This window comes from Oenanthe melanoleuca, chromosome 14, assembly GCF_029582105.1.
Source record: "Oenanthe melanoleuca isolate GR-GAL-2019-014 chromosome 14, OMel1.0, whole genome shotgun sequence".
NCBI lineage: Eukaryota > Metazoa > Chordata > Aves > Passeriformes > Muscicapidae > Oenanthe > Oenanthe melanoleuca.
The window spans coordinates 7736517-7759064 of NC_079348.1; the positions used below are offsets into that span (position 1 = coordinate 7736517).

At 48.7% G+C, this 22548-nt stretch overlaps 1 protein-coding gene across 2 annotated transcripts in view; it reads left to right on the forward strand.

The window, feature by feature from the left end:
• The window catches only part of LMF1 (lipase maturation factor 1), a 139443-nt gene extending 117356 nt beyond the window's left edge, over positions 1-22087 (forward strand). For both annotated transcript variants that reach the window (XM_056503242.1, XM_056503241.1), the window contains 4 exons: positions 1958-2111; positions 4796-4979; positions 13288-13400; positions 21402-22087. In XM_056503242.1, coding sequence (XP_056359217.1) covers positions 1958-2111; positions 4796-4979; positions 13288-13400; positions 21402-21576 — 626 coding nt within the window. In that variant the 3' untranslated portion in view covers positions 21577-22087. The remainder of the gene's footprint in view (positions 1-1957; positions 2112-4795; positions 4980-13287; positions 13401-21401) is intronic.
• The last annotated feature ends 461 nt before the right edge of the window (positions 22088-22548 follow it).

Consider the following 22548-nt stretch of genomic DNA (forward strand, 5'->3'; position numbering starts at 1 on the left):
GCCTGAGCCAGGGTGTCCAGGCAAGGAGGATTGTACATCCCACTGCGGGTGTAGCAGTGTCCCACCCCCAGAAGGGGTGGGGTGTGTCTAATACCCCAGAATTTGAATTCCTGCCTGTTTTCTCTGCTGAGGAAGCAGGGGCTGCTGAGCTGGTGCTGATGAGACTCAGAGGAGCCCTCCTGGGCCACCCGAGCAGACAGGAGGGTCCCCAGCCACGTCCTGATTTTCTGAGGCCAATCCTTGAAGTGTTTGACTCCTACTGATCCATTCCCATCCAGACCCCACTGGCTCCTGTCCCCACATTTTGCTCCATCTTTGCCATCCAAGTTATTTTTTTTTCCCTGAACTAACTCCTTTTTCTCTCTGATTGAGTGGCTGAAGGATGAGCAGTCCCTGCATGGCCAGAGGCTCTGTGCCTCTACATGCTCTGGAATTAAAGGGGAAGAAATTCATCCCATCTTTAAAAAAACCAAAAAACATCCCAAGCCTCATAGGCAGCAGCACAGGGGTGAGGAAAAGCTCTGTGAGGCTCTGTGCCTCTACCTGCCCTTGAATTAAATGGGAAGAAATTCAGCCCATAAAAATAACCCCCAAAAAACACCCCAAACCTCATAGGCAGCAGCACAGGGGTGAGGAAAGGCTCTGTGAGGCTTTGTGTACCTGCTCTTGAATTACAGGGGAATAAATTCATCCTATCTTTAAAAAAAATAAAAAACAAAAATCACCCCAAACTTCATAGGCAGCAGCACAGGAAAGGCTCTGTAAGGCTCTGTGTCTGTACCTGCTCTGGAACTAAAGGGGAAGAAATTCATCCCATCTTTAAAAAAAACAAAAACCACCCCAAATCTCATAGACAGCAGCACAGGCCCCATCCAAACGATTCTCCAGCAATGTTCTCAGACTAAACAATTATTAATAGCTCCTGAGAGAGGTTCAAATAAACATCCCTCTCCCGCAGAGACGAGGGGAAAGCTCCACACAATTGCTTTGAATCTGATCCTTGGGCTGTTGATGTTAAATAAATGGGAGAGGGCTGTGAGGGATGGAGCCCCTGGGGTCACCTCTTGTTTGTGTGATGGAGTCCTGGGATCAGCCCAGCCCCAGCTGCCCCTGCAAACCCCACACGTCCCTCCAGGAGTGGGAATGGGGCTGGGCAGCAGGGAAAGCCCTCAGGATGGGGCAGCAGGACTCCACTGATCCCCAGCAAGGTGCAGGTGCCAGCTGTGGTTTTTCCCCCGGTATTAAGGCCATGATTGATGTCACATTTTAGACATTTTTCCCTTTAGCCCTCGCTCAGACTGTTTGGAGGAAGGCAGATCCCAGCAGCCATAGTGCCAAGGTCGGGGTGCTTGGGTGGGTTTTGTCAGCCTGAGGGGCCTGGGTGATGCTTGAAGTTTTAGCTTTTCTGTTTTCCACATTCTGCACTGCATTAGTGTGTGACTCTGAACCCCAAAGTGTTAGCAAGTTCTCCTCACAGCTTAGTTAGACAAAACAATTCCTTCCCAGCCTGAGAACCAAGGGCAATTATCCAGAAAGCAGGAGAAGGGGGCAAGCAGGAGGATGGGACTGCAGAACCTGAAGCTGCAATTGGGCAATTAACCCCAAGATTGAAATGGACCAAAACTTACAAAATTGTGAAAAAATCATGATTCTGAGTCCATCTTGGGTGTAGCCCTGGCCAGGCTCTTGCACTGCCCAAGGTGAATCCTTTGAAGGGCTGTTAATAAATCCCTAATTTATTCCTTTAACTCTGTCCAGCCTCTGTTCCAGATCAGCATGTCTAGACCTCGTGGGGATGGAGATGGGAATTGGGATGGGATGGGATGGGATGGGATGGGATGGGATGGGATGGGATGGGATGGGATGGGATGGGATGGGATGGGATGGGATGGGATGGGATGGGATGGGATCAGAGCAGTGCAATCCCCTCCCTCTGCTCTGGTTTGTGTCCCCACAGGCTCCCATGTCCGCAGAGTGCTGAACATCTCCTTGGGCCTCCTCATCACCTACCTCAGCATCCCGGTGATCCTGAACCTGCTCAGCTCCAGACAGGTCATGAACACCTCCTTCAACCCCCTCAGGATCGTCAACACCTACGGAGCCTTTGGCAGGTACCCCTGGGCACATCCCAGAGCCAGACACCCTGTGTGCCTGGCACCTAAAGAGAAATCCTTCCAGCACTCCTGGAATATGAAAGACATGGAGAAAAGGAGCAGTTTCCTTTCCCACTAAATTACAATTAATGGGTTATTTGTTAATGAGAAATAAGGAAAAAAAGGAACAGGTTTCTTTCTCTCTAAATTTCAATTATGGATTATTTGTTTGTGAGAAATAAGGAAAAAAGGAACAGGTTTCTTTCCCACTAAATAACAATGTATGGATTACTTGGTTATGACAAATAAGGAAAAAGGAGCAGGTTCTTTTTGCACTAAATTACAACTTATGGATTATCTTTTTATGAGGCAGAAGGAGAAAAGGAACAGGTTCCTTTCCCACTGAATTTATTTTCTCTGAGCTGTTTGTGAGTCAGCTCATTCCATCGACATAGCAAATGTAAGAGCAGGATGAAAATATCCATAGGAGCAGGATGAAAATATCCACAGGAGAGTTCATCCAGGATATCTTCACCATTCCCACCCCTCTTCATTTCTGGTGAGCTTCTCTTCCCCTGCACTCCTTTGCTCTCCCTCCTGGAAACATCCACAGCAGCTCTTGGTAGCAGATTTTTCCATTAGGTGGCTTGGGAAATTCATTGCTCCAGGAAACTGTGGAGACCAAAGTATTAAAAAAAAAAAAAAAAAAAAAAAAAAAAAAAAAAAAAAAAAAAATAATTTGGGAGGACAGGGCCAGCAGAAGCTCAGGAATTCCTGCTCAGGGCTGCAAGGTGGGATGGATAAAGAAAGCATCTCCAGCTGTGTTTGGAACCACACTGGTTTGGGCTGGGTTTTAAATAACCAAATCTGGGTTTTTTGGGGACTGGTTTTCAGCTGGGAAAATGCTGAAAATCAGGGCTGCATCCTCAGGTTGTTCCAGGGACAGCAGCAGGGCTGGGCTTCTCTGCAGGCTTTGCCACCACCTGCTCATGGTGACCATGGATGTTCTCCAGAGCTCTGGCAAGGGCTCTGGCCAAGGCCCCAGAGGAGAAGGCAGCAGTAAAGAAATAGAAATAGAAATAGAAATAGAAATAGAAATAGAAATAGAAATAGAAATAGAAATAGAAATAGAAATAGAAATAGAAATAGAAATAGAAATATGTATAACTGTATAAATATAGAAATATAAGCATATAGAAAAATAGAAATACATAAATATAGAAAGAAATAAATATAGAAAGATAGAAAGAGAGAAAGATAGATAGAAATATAGAGATAAAAATAAATCTGTTTTGCAGAAGGTGAAGCAGTTTGGCTGTTAAAGGTTTGGCCTCCACAGAAGGAATGAGTCCCATCACAAGCACTGGGGGTGCTGAGGACACATCAAATGAATGAAATCTTCTCAATTTTTCAAACAGCAGAAATTTCTGTGGACAGAAAAAAAATTAGAAAAAAATTATTAAAAACATCCACATTTGTGGAAAATGCCAAAATTTCCTCTTTTTTGAGAGAAAGAGAAACAACCCCTGAACCTCTTTGAAGGCTGGAGTGGTGAAGCTCCAGGAGATTGTTTTCTTTGGGTTGTTGTTCTTTTTCTTCTGCAGCCTTTGGTTTCTGTCTCAGCAGTTAGCAGGCCCTACAGAACATGTGCTGAAATGCTGCTGTGGTGTGTTGGCAATTCCAGCCTGTGTAAACCAATAAAAAGAGGTTGGTGAACCTGCCATGATGTGAAAGCTGACAGGTTTGGAATCACACAGTAGGACCATGCTTTTATTGGAGATTTGGTGTCCCTGATTTATGGTGTGTTCCTAAGCCAGGCTCAGAACTCAGCCCAGGGCAAAAAGTGGAACTTGGCTGGAGAATCCACAGATCTCCTCAAGGGAAGGAACAATTATAAGAGGAGATGCTCAGCATTGCTTAGGTTGGGAGCATCTCTCCCTGGGGGCCTCCTGTGGAAGGGGCAGTTTCCTCTGAAGCTCCAGGGATGATGTAGAAGGTCTGGTTTTCCTCTGGGATCCAGTGGAAAGAAGGTTCCTTGGTGTCCAAAATCTCAGTTTTTATCTGGGTAGGAAAGGCTTGGCTGCTCCCCTGGCTGGAGCATCTCCCAGTGGGATGATGGAATTTTATCAGTCATGCCCTAGGACTCACTGGCCATTAACAGGAGATATCTCCTGGAGGGAGGATGGGCTGTGGAAAAGATAAAGATGATTGCCCAGCTGGTTTAAAGATGGGCCATGAGCAGATAATGTGTGCCAGGAGATCAGGGTCACTGCCCCAGCTGGGTTAACAGATGGGGACAGAATTCACATTCTCTGGTCACATCCTGTACTGCAGCCCTGGTGGATCACAGAGCAGTGTGATGTTTTGGTAAAAGCATGTTTTCAAGAGGTGTTGCCTCTCTTGGACCAATGAGCTTTTTCTATTCTGTGTTCCATGATCTATCCTATAGAAGTGCAGCTGCTTTTTAATAAACAGCTTCCTTTCTGCCTCAGTGTGTTGCTGTGTCATTCACCATTCACCATAGGGACACTGTGGCTGCTCCTGGATCCCTGGGAGTGCCCAAGGCCAGGGCTTGGAGCACCCTGGAATTGTGGCAGCCGTTGGGGTTGGAACTGGATTGGCTTTTCCCACCCAAACCATTCTGTGATTTGATGATTTTCCAGGATTCCAGCCCAATAACAGCATCCTGTTGTACCCCACAGCATCACCAGGGAGAGGACAGAGGTGATCCTTCAGGGAACATCCAGCCTGGATCCCAACGATCCCACAGCAGTCTGGGAGGAGTTTGAGTTCAAGTGCAAGCCTGGGGACTTGAGGAGGAGGCCGTGCCTCATCTCCCCCTACCACTATCGCCTCGACTGGCTCATGTGGTTTGCTGCCTTCCAGGTGGGTGCCTCTGGAAGCTTGGGCCAGAAAAAAACAATTCCATGGATTTACTACGTGTTGGGATCACTGGGGAGTGTTGGAAGCAGTGGCTGAGTTAATTAAGTTTTTTTTTTTATAAAGCAAGAACAAAGGTTGTGTTCCTAAAGGACTGTGCTACTGTAATGAAACTCTTGGCAGTTTTATGTGAGGTTTTTTTAAGGGTTTCTTAGCAATGCCAAGAATCCCTGTTGGGGACAGCCCTGGGGACAGCAGCTCTCATTCCCCACCTGCCCACACGTGGACATTGGTCCTTCTAAATATTTTCCCCACGTGATATCAGCAGCCAGAAATTAAAAAAAGGTGTGTGGGGGGGCGACTTGAATGTTAATTCTTGTTTAGCTTATTTTGCAAATCTTACCCACATGATGTGGGCTGGGTTTTCCAAAACTCACTGACAGCAGTGGCATGAGGAAAACCCATCTCAGAGTATCCAGGATTTTCTCTTTGTCCCTCCCTCCTCTCCTGGAACAGCTTCTTCCCTGTGCCCCAAACTCCTGGGTTTGCTTTCCCTGTGGTGTTTTCATTTTGGTGCCTTTGGGATTCCTGGGCCATGGTTGGATTTTTACCCCGCTGGTTTGTGAGTGCTGGAATTTCATTTAATCTGCATTAGGGCTGCTTATCCCTCAGGAAAACCACAGCCAAGGTCCAAACTCCAGCCAGGAGCAGTGCCTGAAATTAGGGAAAGGTGCAGGGGGTGGATGGAGCTGGGGCTTGAAGTCAGGGCTGTGTTTTGGGAGGGCTCTGAGTGGGGAGAAATCAGCTCCCCCAGGCAAAGGTTGTGTCTGAGGTGTGAAAAAGGCTCTGCCCAGGGCAGAAATGTCCTGAAGGTTTAAAATAAAAGGGATCTGAGGTTTAAAGCTGAAGAGGATGGGACAGAAATCCTGTGGTGCAGAGTGTGGGCTGTGCCAGGTGCTGGTGTACCTGGGAGGAGGAAGAGGAAATAACTCAGCCTCTTTGCATCCTTATTATTAAATCCAACATTATTTTTGTTTAATTCATTATTATTAGTGCTTAATTCGTTATTATTAGTGCTTAATTCACTATTAGTCGTGTTTAATTCATTATTATTCTTGTTTATTTCATTATTAGTGTTTAGTCCATCATTTTTAGTGTCCAATTCACTGAAAGCTTCCCAGGAGGAGATGCATCCCTCCTGTGGGGTGGACCTGTCACCCTGCATCCCATCCCACTCTTGTTGAAAACAGTGGGAATGGGAATAACTTGTGTGGAGAACAGTGGGAATGGAGATAATTTGTGGAAAACAGTGGGAATGGGAATATCTTGTGTGGAGAACAATGTGAATGGGGATATTTTGTGGGAAACCGTAGGAATGGGATAAATCCTGTGCAAAACAGTGGGAATGGGGTTAATTTGTGAAAAACAATTGGAATGGGGATAATTTGTGGAAAACAGTGGGAATGGGGATAACTCTTGTGGGAATGGGGTTAACTCTTGTGGAAGACACTGGGAATGGGGATAACTTGTGTGGAAAACAGTAGGAATGGGGGTAATTTGTGGGAAACAGTGGGAATGGGATAACATTAGTGGCAAGCAGTGGGAAGGCAGTTGCCCTGGCACAGCAGCGAGCGTGGGATGCTCAGGCATGTAAATACCTGCTTAAGCACGGAAATAAATCCCGTTTGGAATGGCCTCTGGCCGGTGGGGCACCGAGAGCTGCAGATCTGCTGCCAGCTGCCTCCCTGGGCTGCTTGTCCTGCAGAGCCACGGAAAGCCCTGGGTGCTGTTTGCACCCCAGAGCGACAGGAGGGATGAGAGCAGGAGCTGCAAGCCCAGGAGGAGCCTGTGCAGGCAGAGGAGTTGTGCAAAACCCGTGTGGGAGTTCACAGAGTCCATAACCCCCGGCGAGTCCAGCCTCTGGATTAGATTTAATTTGTCTCCACGAGTTCTGGGATGTCTCTGGCACTGCTCTGCTGCGGCTCCAGGGCTGTGTCTGCACTTCCCTGGCAGTGGCCGGGGATGGAGCTGACATTCCCGGCTCTGACAGGCTGTGGAAAAGCCCCAGAGCTGGGGGAAGGATATTTCCCATCCCTCGGTGCTGCTCCTGACAGGCTCCTCTTTGCACCTCATCAGCATTTGACAAACGACCCCGGCATTCCCGAGGAACTTTCCAGCCTCGATTGGCTGCAGGATTCACTGGGAATGAACTTTCCAGCCTGGCCTTGGACACTTCCAGGGGTCCAGGGCCTCCCCACCCCCAGAGAAGGGAGGAAATAATGGTTGAAATGGCAGAATGGGATTTAATCCCACAAAATTGAGGTTAAGCTTTAGGAATAACTTTTCCCCCCTCAACACCTGCATGTGTTAGTGCAGAAACATCCTGGTTTTACAGGAGCCTGGTAAAGGCTTATCTCTGCTCCAGCCACTGATGCCAACCCTCCTGTAATTATTTGACTTCTGGTTTATGGTGGAATTTTGGGAATAGCCCAACTCTGAGCTGAGCTGGCACAAAAGTCATTCCAATTCCTGGATTCAGCATCACTGATCAGTAACAACCAGAAAACAAAATACTGCTTGTACTTCTGGGGCTTTGAGTTGTTCAGTTCTGCTGGTGCTGGGATGTCGTGGATTCTGCAAAAGTTGGGTGTTTATTGCCCCAAAGGTTTGTTGTGGAAAAGGAGAAATCAAAGGAAAAGCAAAGGGAAAGGCTTTTTCCTTCCTTATTGAGGCATGAAGGGTATTTATTCTGTTTGGGACTGCATGGCCAACACAAAGGCACCCTCTTGGTGCTTATCAAATAATAACTGCTCCAAAATAACAAAATACTGCTGTCCTCAGATTGGATTTGAAGCCCAGTGTTTGTTGGATCATTCCTTGAAGCTGCTCCAAAGGTCTCTGGATGTAAAACCTGCCATGGAGCAGAATTTGGGATGCTCTGACATGAGATTATTTATAAAAAAAACCTTCAGCTGCTTTCCTAAGAGCAGAGCAGGGCTGGTGCTCTGAGGTTCTGCCCTGGGTGGTAACACAGTGATGGAAACTTCAGCTTGGCATGACCTGGAAGAGCTGAGGAAAAGTAACCCCATTTATAGAGAAGGCAGGCTCCTGTTTTTGTGAAATGTTTGATTTGAACCTCCTGTTATCTCAGTTCTGCAGCCAGAAGGTGCTTAGAGGGAAAATCTGCCCGGAGGAGGAGGTGTGAGTGTTGTAATCAACCCTCAGCCTTTTCCATTTCCCTCCTTCCCCTTCCCCACACTCAGCTCAGTCCCATTTTCCATTGCAGCACTCTGCTCCACGTGCAGAGGGGATTTTCTCCTTTCCCCTGGGATTGTTGTCTCCCTGTGGCCGTGCAGAATTCCAGGGTGGCTCAGCTCCAGCAGGAGCAGTGCCAGGGAAGTGCCCAAACCCCAGAGCAGCCTGATATCCTATCGTGCCACGGGCTGGATCAATACCTTGTCCCTGGGGAATGATTCCTGTCCTGTGACCCTGCCCTCTGCAACAAAGGGACTTTTCTTCCCCCAGCCAGAGGTGATACAGGAGCTGTGCCAGGTGTGGCCTTTCCCTGGCTAGGTGGGATGGAGGAGCTGATTGCCAAAGTCTTGCTCTGCTCTCTCCTGCAGCTTTTTATTCCTGCCTCCTTCGGGGAGCAGCTGCTTTCCCAGGGATTTTCTGATGGATTGAGGGCTGGCTTTTAGGGAGTAACTGCACATTGGGCTGGAGACACGGCTTTTTGGGAAACTCAGAAAAAAAGGATGAAATTAGGAAAAGATTCTTCCCTGTGAGGGTGGGGAGGGGCTGGATAGAATTCCCAGAGAAGCTGAGGCTGCCCCTGGGTCCCTGGCAGTGTCCAAGGCCAGGCTGGATGGGCTTGGAGCAACCTGGGATGGTGGAAGGGGTCCCTGCCATCCTAAACCTGGATGAGTTTTAGGGTCCTTTCCAACCAAACCATTCCATGATTCCATGTGGTTATTGGAGACAACAGAATGTTCCTTCCTTGGCCAGCAGGATGGTGACAAGTGATGGTGAGATGGAGCAAGTGGTGGAATTACATAAAACAACAGAGGGTGGCATTGACTGTGGGACAGGGATTATTGACTGTGACCTCCTTGCTGTGGGACAGGGATTGACTCCTGACAGCTCAAACTCCCTAAACATCAGTGCTGAAGGTATTTAACTGGAGCAGTGGATGTGGGCCGAGAATGACCAGGATGTGAAATCCCACAGTGGAACTCCCGTGTCACATCCACGGTGGCTCAGCTGTGACACAAAACCAGCCCATACCAGGGGAAATGGAACCTGCCCTGCCCCTCTGGCAGCCACTGGCTCCGACCTGACACCACTCAGGGCTCCCAACCACGTGAAATAATAACCCTGGGCTCCTGTGCCAAGTTTCCAGCTGTTCCCACATGTGCATCTCGTCCTGACCTCCTCCTGTGCCCGTGCCAGCCCCGAGATTCCATAAAACACCACACTAATCCCCAGTCCTTTTTCATTAAATGACCAATTAAAGCTGAAGGAAAAGCCTCTTTATTATTATTATTTCATTTGGGAACACGTTCCCTCTAGCACCAGGGGGTTTATATGGGTTTTTTTGGGATGATAACATTCCCTTGATTTTGTTATCAGCAGTTTGGTTGCTACTGTGCTGCTTTGCTCTGGTGCCTGACTTAGCAGAGCTTTGGGTTTCCATTCTGTGCAGTTATTAAATTCTCCTGGACACAAGTGAGTGTGTTCAAGGTGAGATCACCATGTTCATTCCTTGGAAAAGTGTCGGAGTGGAGAGGTCAGGGAGTGCCAAAAGTGCCAGGGCAGCACTGCTGGGGAGGGGATGCTCAGCTCCTCGCCTGTGGCTGGGAGAAGGAGCAAATCCCCTTCCCCAAGTGGCATTTGGGGTGACACTGGCATGGAAGGTGGGGGAAGTGTCTGCCTGGGCTCTGCACGAGGCTGAAACCCATCAGGAATTCAAAGCTTGGAGGGTCTTAGCAAAAAAGTGCCTGAAGTCCTTTGTTAGTCCCCTCTGTTGTACCTGAATTTTATTATGGAAAGAGTGATGAATTACTGGGAGGTGGTGGAGTCACCATCCCTGGGTGTGTTTAAAGAACACTGGATGTGGCACTGGGTGCTGTGGGTTAGTTCAGGTGTTGGGCTGGGTTGGACTCGATGGTCTTGGAGGTCTCTTCCAGCCCAGTGATTGTTGATTGTGTGATTCCAGCCCAGTGATTCTGTGATTCCTTGATTCTGTGATTCTGTGTGTCTGTGATTGTGTGATTCTCTGATTCTCTGACTCCAACCTGGTGATTCTGTAATTCTGTGATTCTGTGATTTTGTGATTCTGTAATTCTGTGGTTACTGTGATTGATTCTGATTGATTCTGTGACCCTGTGGTTCTGTGACTCTGTGATTCTGTGATTCTGTAATTTTGTGAGTCTGTGATTCTGTGATTGATTCTGTGATTCTGTGACCCTGTGGTTCTGTGACTCTGTGACTGATTCTGTGATTTTGTGATTCTGTGATTGATTCTGTGACTCTGTGACTCTGTGATTCTGTAATTCTGTGATCCTGTGGTTCTGTGATTGATTCTGTGATTGATTCTGTGATTGATTCTGTCACCCTGTGATTCTGTGATTGATTCTGTGATTGACTCTGTAATTGATTCTGTGATTGATTCTGTGATTGATTCTGTGACCCTGTGGCTCTGTGATTGATTCTGTGATTGACTCTGTGATTGATTCTGTGACCTGTGGTTCTGGTGCTCTGGCAGGGTCCCACAGGTGCTCCTGCAGTGGCTGTGCAGTCCCTGGGTCCCCAGTAACCCCCTGTGGGTCAGCCCAGGCTCTGGGTGGAGCTGTGGCCCCAGGGCAGGAGCAGCTCTGGGAGTCTGGTCCAGGTCAGGATGGAGAAGGAGCAGCCCAGGGATCCATCAGGATCAGTCCTGGCTGCTTCTCCTGCTCATTGGAGATCCAAACCCTAAAACTGACCCCAAAGCAGGCCTGTTCCACCTCCCAGCAATCCATCTCTCCTGGATCATTATTTCTCCTACAGTTAATCCCCAGGATGGTTCAGGCTCTGTGTTGCTCACTCAGATCCCTCCATCCTGACCAGTCAGAGCTGGATCCCACAGAGGAACCCCTTGGAGTGACACTTCCCTGGGTGCAGCCCAGATCTCCTGGACTCTTTTTTCCCTTTTTTTCCCACTTTGCAGAGTAATGAGTCGAGCAGGGTCGTTAGCCCAGCCAGGGGAGGGGGGCAGGGGCTGCCCCGCCTGAAATCTCCCACTGCAGACTTCACTGGGGCCAGACATGCTGTAAATTTTACAAGAAAAACACTTTACAGACCAGAAGTCCAACTCTGCTGTGCACAGAGCTGCTAATTAACAACTTGGAGACCACGGGAGCCGATCCCACCTTCCTGGAGCCTCCTGGTTCTCAGTCAGGCTTGGAAGGGATTCTGCTGGTTCCTGTTTCCATTCTCCTGTTGTTTTCCCATTTTTATCTCCTGGAAATGATGTTTGACATCATCCAGAGCGCTGGGATGTCTCAGGATGCTGCCACTTGTGATGCTTGATCCCTGCAGTTGCTGTGGCATTTTTGGGAGATCCTCCTTCCCAAATCCCATCCTGAGCACCTCCAGCTGTTGAGGGGCCCATGGGGACAGTGCCAGGTGTCCCTGAAGGTGGCTGAGCTTTGTGTGGCACATCCCACACGATGCCAGGCTCCTCCTGCCAGGGCTCACCGTGTGTCCCTTCCTGGATTTCTGTGCCAGGAGTGCAGTGGCCTCAGTCCCACGGTGGCCTCTGTCCCTTGTCCTGTGAGAAATGGATCTGTAGGGAGTTTTCAGGGCCTGACAGAAGGCTCACACATCTTGGAGATAAGAAATGCTGACTTAGAAATGCCATGGAATAGGACAGATATTGCTGAGAGCCAGAAAAAAAGTTTCAAAGCATGGCCTTGCAAACAAAACTAGACACTTTGGAGAAATAGAGCTATGAAAGATGCATTGTAATAGAACCCACGGGGGGTAATTTTAAATGATTGGCTTTAAGGCATTTTACAGCATGATGTGACAAAAGCTGATAGGCCAAGAAACATTATTGTAATTAAGAAATAGTTGGCTTCTGATTGTGATGGTGTGAATTATAACATCTGTATTGTCTCACCCTTCATATGAGACTGAAAATGGAATGAAAGTTGTTTAAAACACCTCTCAGTTGCCCCAATTCTGGGTCAGAAAAGGGCAAAATCCAACACTGTCCCTCCCTGAGAGCCCTCTGTGCCAGGAGGGGCTGTTGGGAGCATCCCTGTCCCCATCAGCCATCCCTGATGGATGAGAGCAGATGGAAGGATGGAAGCAGGAGGGGGAGAAAATCTGAAATAATTCTGCCGAGCTTTTTGGCTGGAATAAATGTGGTTTTCCTCTAAATGGTGATGAGCTGGGGTCAGAACCCTGCCCTGGTGTTTTCCATGGTTCCTGCCCCGTTTCCCTTGGTGACAGGAATAACAAACCAGCCAGCTTTGCCTCAGGCTGGGCTCTGCTGAGAGCCCTGCAGGTAAAGCTGCTGGGTTTCCCTTTCCCACAGTGTCCCCTACTGCTTGCACTCAAAAATCCACTGAGGAACTCGTGGAAAAAGCAGGAAAAGGAGAAATCTGAGAGTCACAGTGGGAAATGCATTTAGGGAGCCTGGGCAAGAGCAAAGAGGTTCCTGTAAGGAGGGAAATCACAGAAATCAGGGAATGTCTCAAGCTGGAGGGAATCCATAAGGATCATCCAGTTCAAATCCCTGCTTCCTCAGGATTACCTAAATTCAGAGTAAACTCTGCCAGTGCTGCTCCAGAAGTGGTTCCATGAGGAAGGAATTGAAAGAGGATGGATGACACAGCAGGAAATGAAGAGGAGGCAGGAACTGGGGATAGAGAAGCCACTTTCTTCTGTTTTCCTTGGGATAACACAAGGGAACCAACCCAAACCCTTTTCCCAGGGGAAAGCAATCTGGATTAAAAGGATAGATGAGTTATCCATAGAAAATGTGCTGTTATGGCTCCCCAGTGGGCTTTGCTGCTAAATAAATGATTTAAATCAAATATCTGGGGGCAGAATTGGCAGATGATCAGCTGAGACAAAGCTCTCCCTGCTCCCTGAGGGTGCCAGTCTCTGTCTGGACATCAAGAATCCCATGGGATCTGTGCTGAAACACTGGGAAATTCACCATTTCCCACCCAAATCCACTGCAGTCTCTCCCCAAGGACAGAAATCTTTAATCTCCAGGATAAGCCCAGCAGTCCCTAACATTTCTGTTTCTTTTTCCTCCCCCAAGACCTACGAGCAGAATGAATGGATCATCCACCTGGCTGGGAAGCTGCTGGCCCAGGAAGAGGAGATCTTGTCCCTGCTGGCCACAAACCCCTTTGCAGGCAGAGACCCTCCAAGGTAAGCTGGAGTTATCCCAGGGGAGCTGGCAGCTGCTCCTCAATCCCATCCTGCTGGGGTGTGTGTCTGGTGGGATTTAGGGTGGGTGTGATGGACACCAGAGTGCTGCCAGCACCTGGATCCCCCTGGAGGAGCCACAGGGACCCTTGGGGTGAGCCCAGTCCCAGCAGATCCATGAAGGGCTCAGCTGGGAGGGTAATGACCTCCAGTGCTCTGGGCACCAACTTGGTTGGGTTATCTTCTAAAATGAGCAAAGCAGTTAATAGTTGCTAAAAGGTTATTTATTGCAGGAGCACCTCAGTCTCAAAAGGCACAGGCACAGACATCAGAATTCAGCTAAGTTTTGGTAGAAAGTCTCAAACAGAAGCAGAAGCTGCTCCTGTCAGGGTCCTGGGAGCTGATGTTGCTGTGGCAGTTTGTATCTTTCTCTTGGGTGTTGATGATGATGAGAGAGCAAAGCAAAGCAAAAGCAAATGGCAGAAAGCAAAAAGCACCAGCTGTCCCCAGTGCATGCTCTTCTGTAGGATCTTCCCAACCAGCTAAGGCACAAACTCAGACCAGCACTCCTTAACCTGTTAGAATTTTAATTTCTTAACACACCAGGTTATGTATAAACCACACAAACAATCTCTCTTGTTCTATCTGAAAAATGTAATATATTGTTACTATAGCTCTGTTATGTCTAAACACTGTCCACAACCACAGTCCTAGAGCCCTTATTGAAAACATTAATATGTTTAATATGTTTTTTTTTAATATGTTTTTCAACCTTCACTAGAGCTCACACTGGTATCTAAACCTTTAACTTACTGAAAGCATTAGAGCTCACACTAAAACTTACTGACTCACTTATTTATCTTAAAACTTAAACTTCTACTTTATGTGTGAGTGGCTTAATATCCTCCAGTCCATCCAAAGGCTTTAATTCAGTCCCTGCACTCTGATTTCTCCCTGAAGGGATCAGAGAATCCCCCAGCTCACTGACTCCAGCACTCCTGGCCAGGAATGGTCCCTCCTGCTGTTGCTTTCCTGCCCCTCAGCTTTTTGGGGTTTCTGCCACGTTGTGTTTGTGAGCTCAGCTCAAACCCCACCATTGCCACGGACCTCCTGAGGTGTTTCAAAGACAAAACAGCCCTGCAGGAATTGTTGAGTTTGTGGACACTTGTCTTGGAGTTGTTTGTGTTTTCAAGGAAGAGACAAAGCCAACATCAGCCAGGGAAAGGCACAGAGGAAAACTCCGAGGTTTTGTACAAAAGTAATTTTGTCCCAAAAGAGTCTGTTTTGTTGATGGAGTTATTTTTAGCTGAGAAAACATTTTTTTGGGGCATTTTGGATCAACTCAAGTCATGTTATGCTCCTGCTAATGTTTTCCATTTGAGGCTCTGAGGATGCACTGCAAGCAGGGATGCAGGTCCAGAGCTCTGTGTGGAACAAAATTCCCCTGGGATCCCTCTGATGTTTTCCAGCTTTAGGGCACTGCACCCCCCAAACCTTCTGAGGAGAGATTCCTTCTCCAGAAAACTTCCCACTTTTACCAAAATGTTTCCTCTGAGGTGCTTTGTAAACCCCAAGCTGGTAAAAATCCCCAAACCCTGGAATGGTTTGGGTTGGGAAGGATCTTAAAGCCCATCCAGTTCCAACCCCAACACCTCTCACCATCCCAGGGTGTTCCAAACCCACCCAGCCTGGCCTTGGGCACTCCCAGGGATCCAGGGCAGCCACAGCTCCTCTGGGAATCTGTGCCAGGGCCTCCCCACCTCCCACCAGGAATTCCTTCCAATATCCCATAACCCTGGCCTCAAACCCAGTGCCCTTGGAATGGTTTTTAACCATCCCAAACCATCCCTGATCCTGTAATTCCATGATCCTGGACTTTAATCCAAATTGAGGGGAAAGTTTGCTGCCAGCCTTAGGGATCCCTTCATTCCCACCACAGTAGCTGGGTGGAAAAAACTCCTAATTTTCCTACCATTATTCCCCCCCTCCCTCCACTCTAAAGGGAATTTTGAGACTCAATTATTTTCATTCCCTGCTAGACTAAATAATTAGGGGAAGGGGCTGTTTTCCATAAGAACCTTGTGCTCCATCCTCCACAGAGTTTGTTCTGTTAATGGAAACTCTACACCTTAAATAGCCAAGGGACTTTCAGAATGAGTTAATGCCTTCGAAATGAAATTTCGGAGACCAAAGTTTGGAGGGTTCTTTACAACTCAAGAAATTATAGTATTTTTTCAAGTGTGATAAACTTCAAATGAGAAACAGGTGAGTGATTAAAAATGAGGGCATTGTTGAGGGCCCAGCCTGGCTGAGTGGGAAGCTTGGACCTCGAGGCCAGTGATGTTTGGGGAGTGTGGATTTCCCAAATATTCTGGGGCAGTGGATAGTTCATAAAAGCCCAGCCTCATAAATCTGAACAGGAGGGCTTGGGCTGAGAAATTAAGAAGTGTTGAACACACCATGGAAAAGGCTGCAACAATCAAAGGAAACAAAAATCAGGTTTAGCCCACAGGAGGGGAAAAAAAGCCCCAGGATTTTGGGTCTGTGTGGTGTCTCTGGTATTAAATCATGGTCACTTCAGGATTTTTATTCCAATTAAAGTAGCACTTTGCTGGAAAAGCCCCACCATGGGTGTGAAGAGCTGGATTTGTTGTGGTGGTTCTGAGGGAGCTGCTGCTTCCTTTGGATGCTTTGGAGAATGTGGCATTTGGGATTGTTTTTTACTGGGTTTGATTTTATCTCCCATTTAAAAGTGACTGGACTTTATAGCTGGGCTGGGATCTGTGGAGTCAGCCCAAGCCATGGGAAGAGCTTGGTCATATTTGCAGAAGCCAATTTGGGGCTTGGACCCTTCCCAGAGGGATAAAGGTGACTCTGGAGCAGGCAGGGAGTGGGAATTCCTGGAAAATCCAGGTATCACTGGGATTAGGTGGAAATGAATCTCTCAGCTATTAGCAGAATTAAATTCCACCGTGCTGAAGGGAAGTTTAAGGGGTTTCCTTCAGGGAAGAACAGCTCAGGATTTCAGGGAAGGCAGAGCTCACCCCAAGCTGGCAGAATTCCCCCCAGGCTGGGAAATCTGGTGGCCATGGGATCTCTCTTCCTTGGCAGGGTAAATTCCAGCCTTGGATCCATCTGGAGCCAGGTTTGGGGTTTTTTCCCCCACAGTTTGTTCTGCCCTTGGTGTTGTCCCACCCTTTCTAACCCATCCAGAGAGGGAAATCCCCACTGTGCCACTTCCCCAGGGGATTTTGAGGATCAGCTGCCTGTGGGATGCTCCAGCTCTGTGGGACCAGACCTTGCAGGAGCCTCAGGATCAGCAGCACTAAAAAACAACCCCAAAACTGCCCTGATTCCCTAAATTTAGATGAATTAATTAATGCTCCCTTCCCACCAACAGAGCAAGAACAGCAATGCTACCCTGATGAATTTGGACTTCCCACCAGCTGATTTACAACAGAGCAGGGAACTTTGAGATAAAACACCCAAAAAAAAAAAAAAAAAAGTCCCCAACAAACAATCCAAAAGGACACCCCATGTTTTGCTTTCTTTCATTTTCCATCCCTCTCCCACCCCTCCTTGCCTTGTCAGGCCATTAATTCTAACAGAAAGCACCAGTGGTTTTTTCCCTGGAACCCCTCAGCTGTTGCAGGGAGACAGCTGCACCCTCTGGAACTAATTTCAGCTGTCTGGGAGATTTAGGCCCCCATCCCAACAACTCCAATATTGCTGCTAATTTTTAACACATCCAGTTGGGGGATGTCAGGAGGGGCTGATATACGAGTGGCTCCCGAAAGCCCTGCAGGGCAGCTGCTGCCAGGCATCTGCTCAGGGCAAAATATTGATTTTAAAAATCATCCTGATTATTTTTAGCCTTTCTGGCCTCACCTCCACCTTGCCCAGTCCAGTGGGGATGCCCAGAGGAATCCTTGTGGTGGCTCAGTCCTCCCTCCTCCATCGGTGCCATCGCTCTCCTGGCACTGCTGTTGGATCAGAAGTTGCCCAAAGGTCCCTTTTGTCCCTTTTTCCTCTTCCCATTTCCTGGAAAATAATTCCAGCCTTGCCATGGGAGGGACATCCTCCACTAGATCCCATCCAACCTGGCCTTGGATATCTCCAGGATCCAGAGCAGCCACAGCTTCTCTGGGAATCTGTGCCAGGGCTGCCCACCCTCCCAGGGAGGAATTCCTGCCCAATATCCCATGGAAATCCTTCAGTTTAAAACCAGTTTTAATGGGAGGTGCCAGTTGCTTCCCAGGGAGCCAGGAGGAGCTGCCAGGTTGTGTTTGCTCAGTAAATCCTGGGAAGCTGCTGGAGGCTGGGCTCACCCTGCCCCACCCTGCCATGGCTGCTCTGCTGTTGGATCCCAAAATCCTGGGAGGTTTCTGTGCTTTCTGACACTGATCCCCAGGAGAACACTGCTTTTGTCTTGAGGCCTTGGAGAAGGCTTCCAAATTTGAGTGATGGAGTTAGAATCATGGGTGTGTGGTTAAATAGAAGTGTGTGATTTCACATGGTGAAGGGTTCTAAATTTGAGGCTTTTATAATGTAGTAATAGGAATTGGACAAGATGGAAGATTTGGGGTGTTGTGTCTTTCAGTCTTCTTATTCCTTCTTCTCCATTATTTTAGTTCTTTATTTTAGTTCTTTATTGGACTGTTTAGCTTTAAAAAACCTTGTAGCTAGCTAAATTCACCTCCATTTTACTCGCTTTTAGCTGGTAGCTAGAAGTGTTGCAGAACTCTCTGTACTTTAAATAAGATTTAATAAACAACCAAGCCCAAACACGAGAAAATTCATCTCCCCCATGTTTTTAATCCTGGCTCTGAGTGAAGACAGAAGAAAATGAAGACAAGCCACTAATTAAGTGGTGCAGCTAACCCATTGCACTCTGCCCCTCTGTCCTTCTCATCCTTCTCTGAGTACCTGGCACATCCTGCTGAGGTCAGGCAGCTCTTCTGACCTTCCTGAAGCTGCTGTTGCTGTTTCTCCAGAGCAGGAACCAGGGGATTCCTGCAGGCTCAGTCTCCTGCTTCAGGGAGGCTCCAACAGCTGTGGATCCCTTCCAGCTGCCAGGAGATCTTTGTGGAAACCCCAAAACTGCCCAGACTCTGCTGGAAGGATGGACTTGGGGCTGTCAGTTTGTGGCACCTTCCCTCCCTGAATCCTGGGAAGAGGGAGCAGGATCAGCATTGGAGGAGCTGGAAAACCCCATAATTCCAGGATTGAGGCACCCAGGCAGGTTATAAACACTGGCAGAGCTTGTAAATTCTGTGAGCCCTGAAATGAGGGGCTCCAGTGGGTATTAAACACTGCAGCTTTTACATCCTGAGCCTGGCAAGGCAATATTCCCTCCTGGCTTCCAGGTTTTCCACCTTTCTCACATTTATTTTGGGAATATCCGGAGATGGGACCAGCTTGGGAGGTGCTCTGAAGTCACTTAGGGAAGGAAAAACCCCAAAGTATCAGAGTGGCAGGTGGAGGGATGCTTGGATTGCCATAAAATCAGCATTTTTGGGAGGTGGGTCTGGGATTGGAGGTGGAAATGTTTTGGGAATTCCAGAGAGCAGACAGACAGCACAGCTTGGAAATCTCCAATCATCCTGGAGTGGCTACTGGAGCCTCAGGGGCTGTTCAGTAACACTCCAGTTATTAACAGGAATTTTGTGCTCCTGCAAAGGAAACCCTGTGGGAATAACACTTCAGCCCCTGTTTGGCTTTTGCCAGCCTCAGAAAGCAGGAAGAGAGGAGTGCAGGGATGGCCCAGGCTGGAATGCAGGGCAGCGTTTGTGGGGGTCACATGCAGGTTGGTGCTCCCCAAATTCCACTCAGGGCTCCTTTTCCCATTTATCTTCCTTCATCCTCAGAGGAGGGGGAAAAATGGGGATCATTGAATCACAGAATCATGGAATGGTTTGGGGTGGAAGGGATCTTAAAACCCATCTAGTGCCACCCCTGCCATGGGCACAGGGACACCTTCCACTGTCCCAGGCTGCTCCAGACTCTGTCCATGGACAGTTCCAGGGATCCAGGGGCAGCCACAGCTTCTCTGGAAAACATGATGGGTGTGATGCAGGATCAGGAGGCTGGAAAAGGCCTTTAAGTCCAGCAAGTCCCAGCTGTGCCCCATGCCCACCTTGTCCCCAGCCCAGAGCACTGAGTGCCACCTCCAGGAGTTCCTTGGACACCTCCAGGGTTGGGCACTCCAAACCTCTCTGAGCATCTCATATTCCCATGGTTTTGTAGGAAAATCCTTCCTGGGTGCCAGCAGGACTGAAACAGGGCTGTGCAGGCAGCCACCCCTGGCTTGTGTGCAGTTTCCTCCGAGCCCCTCGCTCTGCCCGCTCCCCAAAGCGCCGGAGCCGTCCCTAATTATTTCAGCAGCAGGAAGGACCTTGCTGGCCGCTCCAGGGATCCCACAGCTGCGGTGCCCTGCTCAGTAGCAGGGTCTGTATTTTCCTAGCAGAGCAGAGCGGGTTTAAATGAGCACTGACACGACTTTGACAGTTTTATTTTGTGGGTATTTTATGGACTCGCCCGGCGATGCTCCGGCGCGGGCGCCGCTCCGGCCCTTGTCAGCATGTCCTACATCAAGGGGGACAAACCCCCCGGATCCAGCAGCATGGGCAGCTCCCAGAGTGTTTCCTGACACTGATGAATGTTGCTTTCTGCACTGCTTTCAAACCTGCTTTGCTGTCAGCTCCCGGAGCAGCCGGAAAACAGATGCGCTCGGAGCGGCCGCTGGCGGGGCAGGGGGTGCTGGGGGCTCAGACTCCCTGCTCCAAAATATCCCAGGCAGAAACGGCTCTGAGAAAGGGAAAAAAATCTCATTATTCCTGTTTTGGTTATTATTCTTCCATATTTAACTGTGGAAAGGTGGGGGGAGTGCTCAGGGCAGGGGTGGTAAAGCTCTGAGGCACATCTGGATTCCTAAATGGCATCAGGAGGAGCCTGGGAGATCCTCAAAGCCTGGCTGGGGGCATCCCAGGGATGGAGGGAAGGATGGATGGATGGATGGATGGATGGATGGATGGATGGATGGATGGATGGATGGATGATGGATGGATGATGGATGATGGAAGGATGGATGGATGGATGGATGGATGATGGATGGATGATGGATGGATGGATGGATGGATGATGGATGGATGATGGATGGATGATGGATGGATGGATGGATGATGGATGGATGATGGATGGATGGATGATGGATGGATGGATGATGGATGGATGGATGGATGGATGGATGGATGGATGGATGATGGATGGATGGATGATGGATGGATGATGGATGGATGGATGGATGGATGGATGGATGATGGATGGATGGATGGATGGATGGATGGATGATGGATGGATGGATGATGGATGGATGATGGATGGATGGATGGATGGATGGATGGATGATGGATGGATGGATGATGGATGGATGATGGATGGATGGATGGATGGATGGATGGATGGATGGATGATGGATGGATGATGGATGGATGGATGATGGATGGATGGATGGATGGATGAATGATGGATGGATGATGGATGGATGGATGATGGATGGATGATGGATGGATGGATGGATGGATGGATGGATGGATGGATGGATGATGGATGGATGGATGATGGATGGATGATGGATGGATGGATGGATGGATGGATGGATGATGGATGGATGGATGATGGATGGATGATGGATGGATGGATGGATGGATGGATGGATGGATGATGGATGGATGATGGATGGATGGATGATGGATGGATGGATGGATGGATGAATGATGGATGGATGATGGATGGATGGATGATGGATGGATGGATGGATGGATGGATGGATGGATGGATGGATGATGGATGGATGGATGGAGTACCAGGATGTGGAGCACCCTCAGGCTGATCTCTCCATCCACAAAGGCTCCAAAACAGCAATCCCAAGGGAGTTAAAACACAGTACAAGCCTCTCCCCAGAAGTCATGGCAAGCCCTGAGCTGCTGTTTCTGTCTCCCACAGGTGGATCCGGGGGGAACACTTCAGGTACAAGTTCAGCCAGCCCTGGGGGAAGCACGCCAGCGATGGGAAGTGGTGGATCCGGAAAAGGATCGGCCCCTATTTCCCCCCTGTCAACCTGCAGGGCCTGAAGAAGTTCTTTGAGGACAGGAATTGGCCTTATCCCCTCAAGGACTGAGGGAAAAGGATGGCCAGGACAAGAGGGACCAGCTAAGAAGAGGGAGAACAAGCAGCTCCCTTCCAAAAAATTTTTCAAAAAAATTCCAAAAGAAGATTCCATAAATCTCCTGCCTCAGTTTTTTCTCCATATCTTTGTTCACACCTATTTTCCAAAATATTCCCAGCCAATTCACCCACTTGCTTTTTGAGCTGCTTTTTCTCACCTCACTGATGGATTTCTTTTGCCATTCAGGAATTCCTCTGGAATTGGGGAAAAAGGCAAGCAAATAACCATGGTTGGGTTTGGGGAAGGTGTTGGTATTGCCAAAAGCAGCTGAATGGGGGTTTGAAACAAAAACAGGGGAAAACAAACCAGGAGAGATCCCTGGGGTTGTGTGGGCTCTGGATGCAGACACAGGAATGCCCTTTTCCATGGTTTTTCCCACCTTTTTGACCACATGTAGCAAATGGGCACCACTGGGAGCGTGTTCCTGGAAAGGGATTAAAGCAAACAATTCTTGAATAACCAGCAGGAGCTTCACTGGGTTTTTATTTTTCCTGGAAGTGCTAAAAAGGGAAAAAAAGAAGGAGCCTGATGTGGCTCACCAGGGACAAAGCAGCTCCCATGGGAATGGGGTGGCAGGTGAGGAGTGAGGTGAGTCCTGGGATTTGTTTGTGTTTTGGGGGGAATCCGTGGCTGGTCCCCATCCTGGGGATCCAGGGCTGTGAGAGGAGAATTCTCCCTCCCCTTCTCCCGTGGGCTCCAGGGGGAATGTGCACGGGACAAATTCCAGTGGATTTTCCTTCCAAGCTGCTCCTTCTCCAGTGGATCCAGCCCTGGCTGGGTGACAGGGGGTGGGTGACAGGGGGTGGGTGACTGACAGGGGGTGGGTGACACCCCCAGGCACCCCCCAAGGACTGGACACCGGCACCCAACAGCTCTGGCCTCTCCCTCCCCAATTTAATGAATTTCTTTTGCTTTCCAACCTCT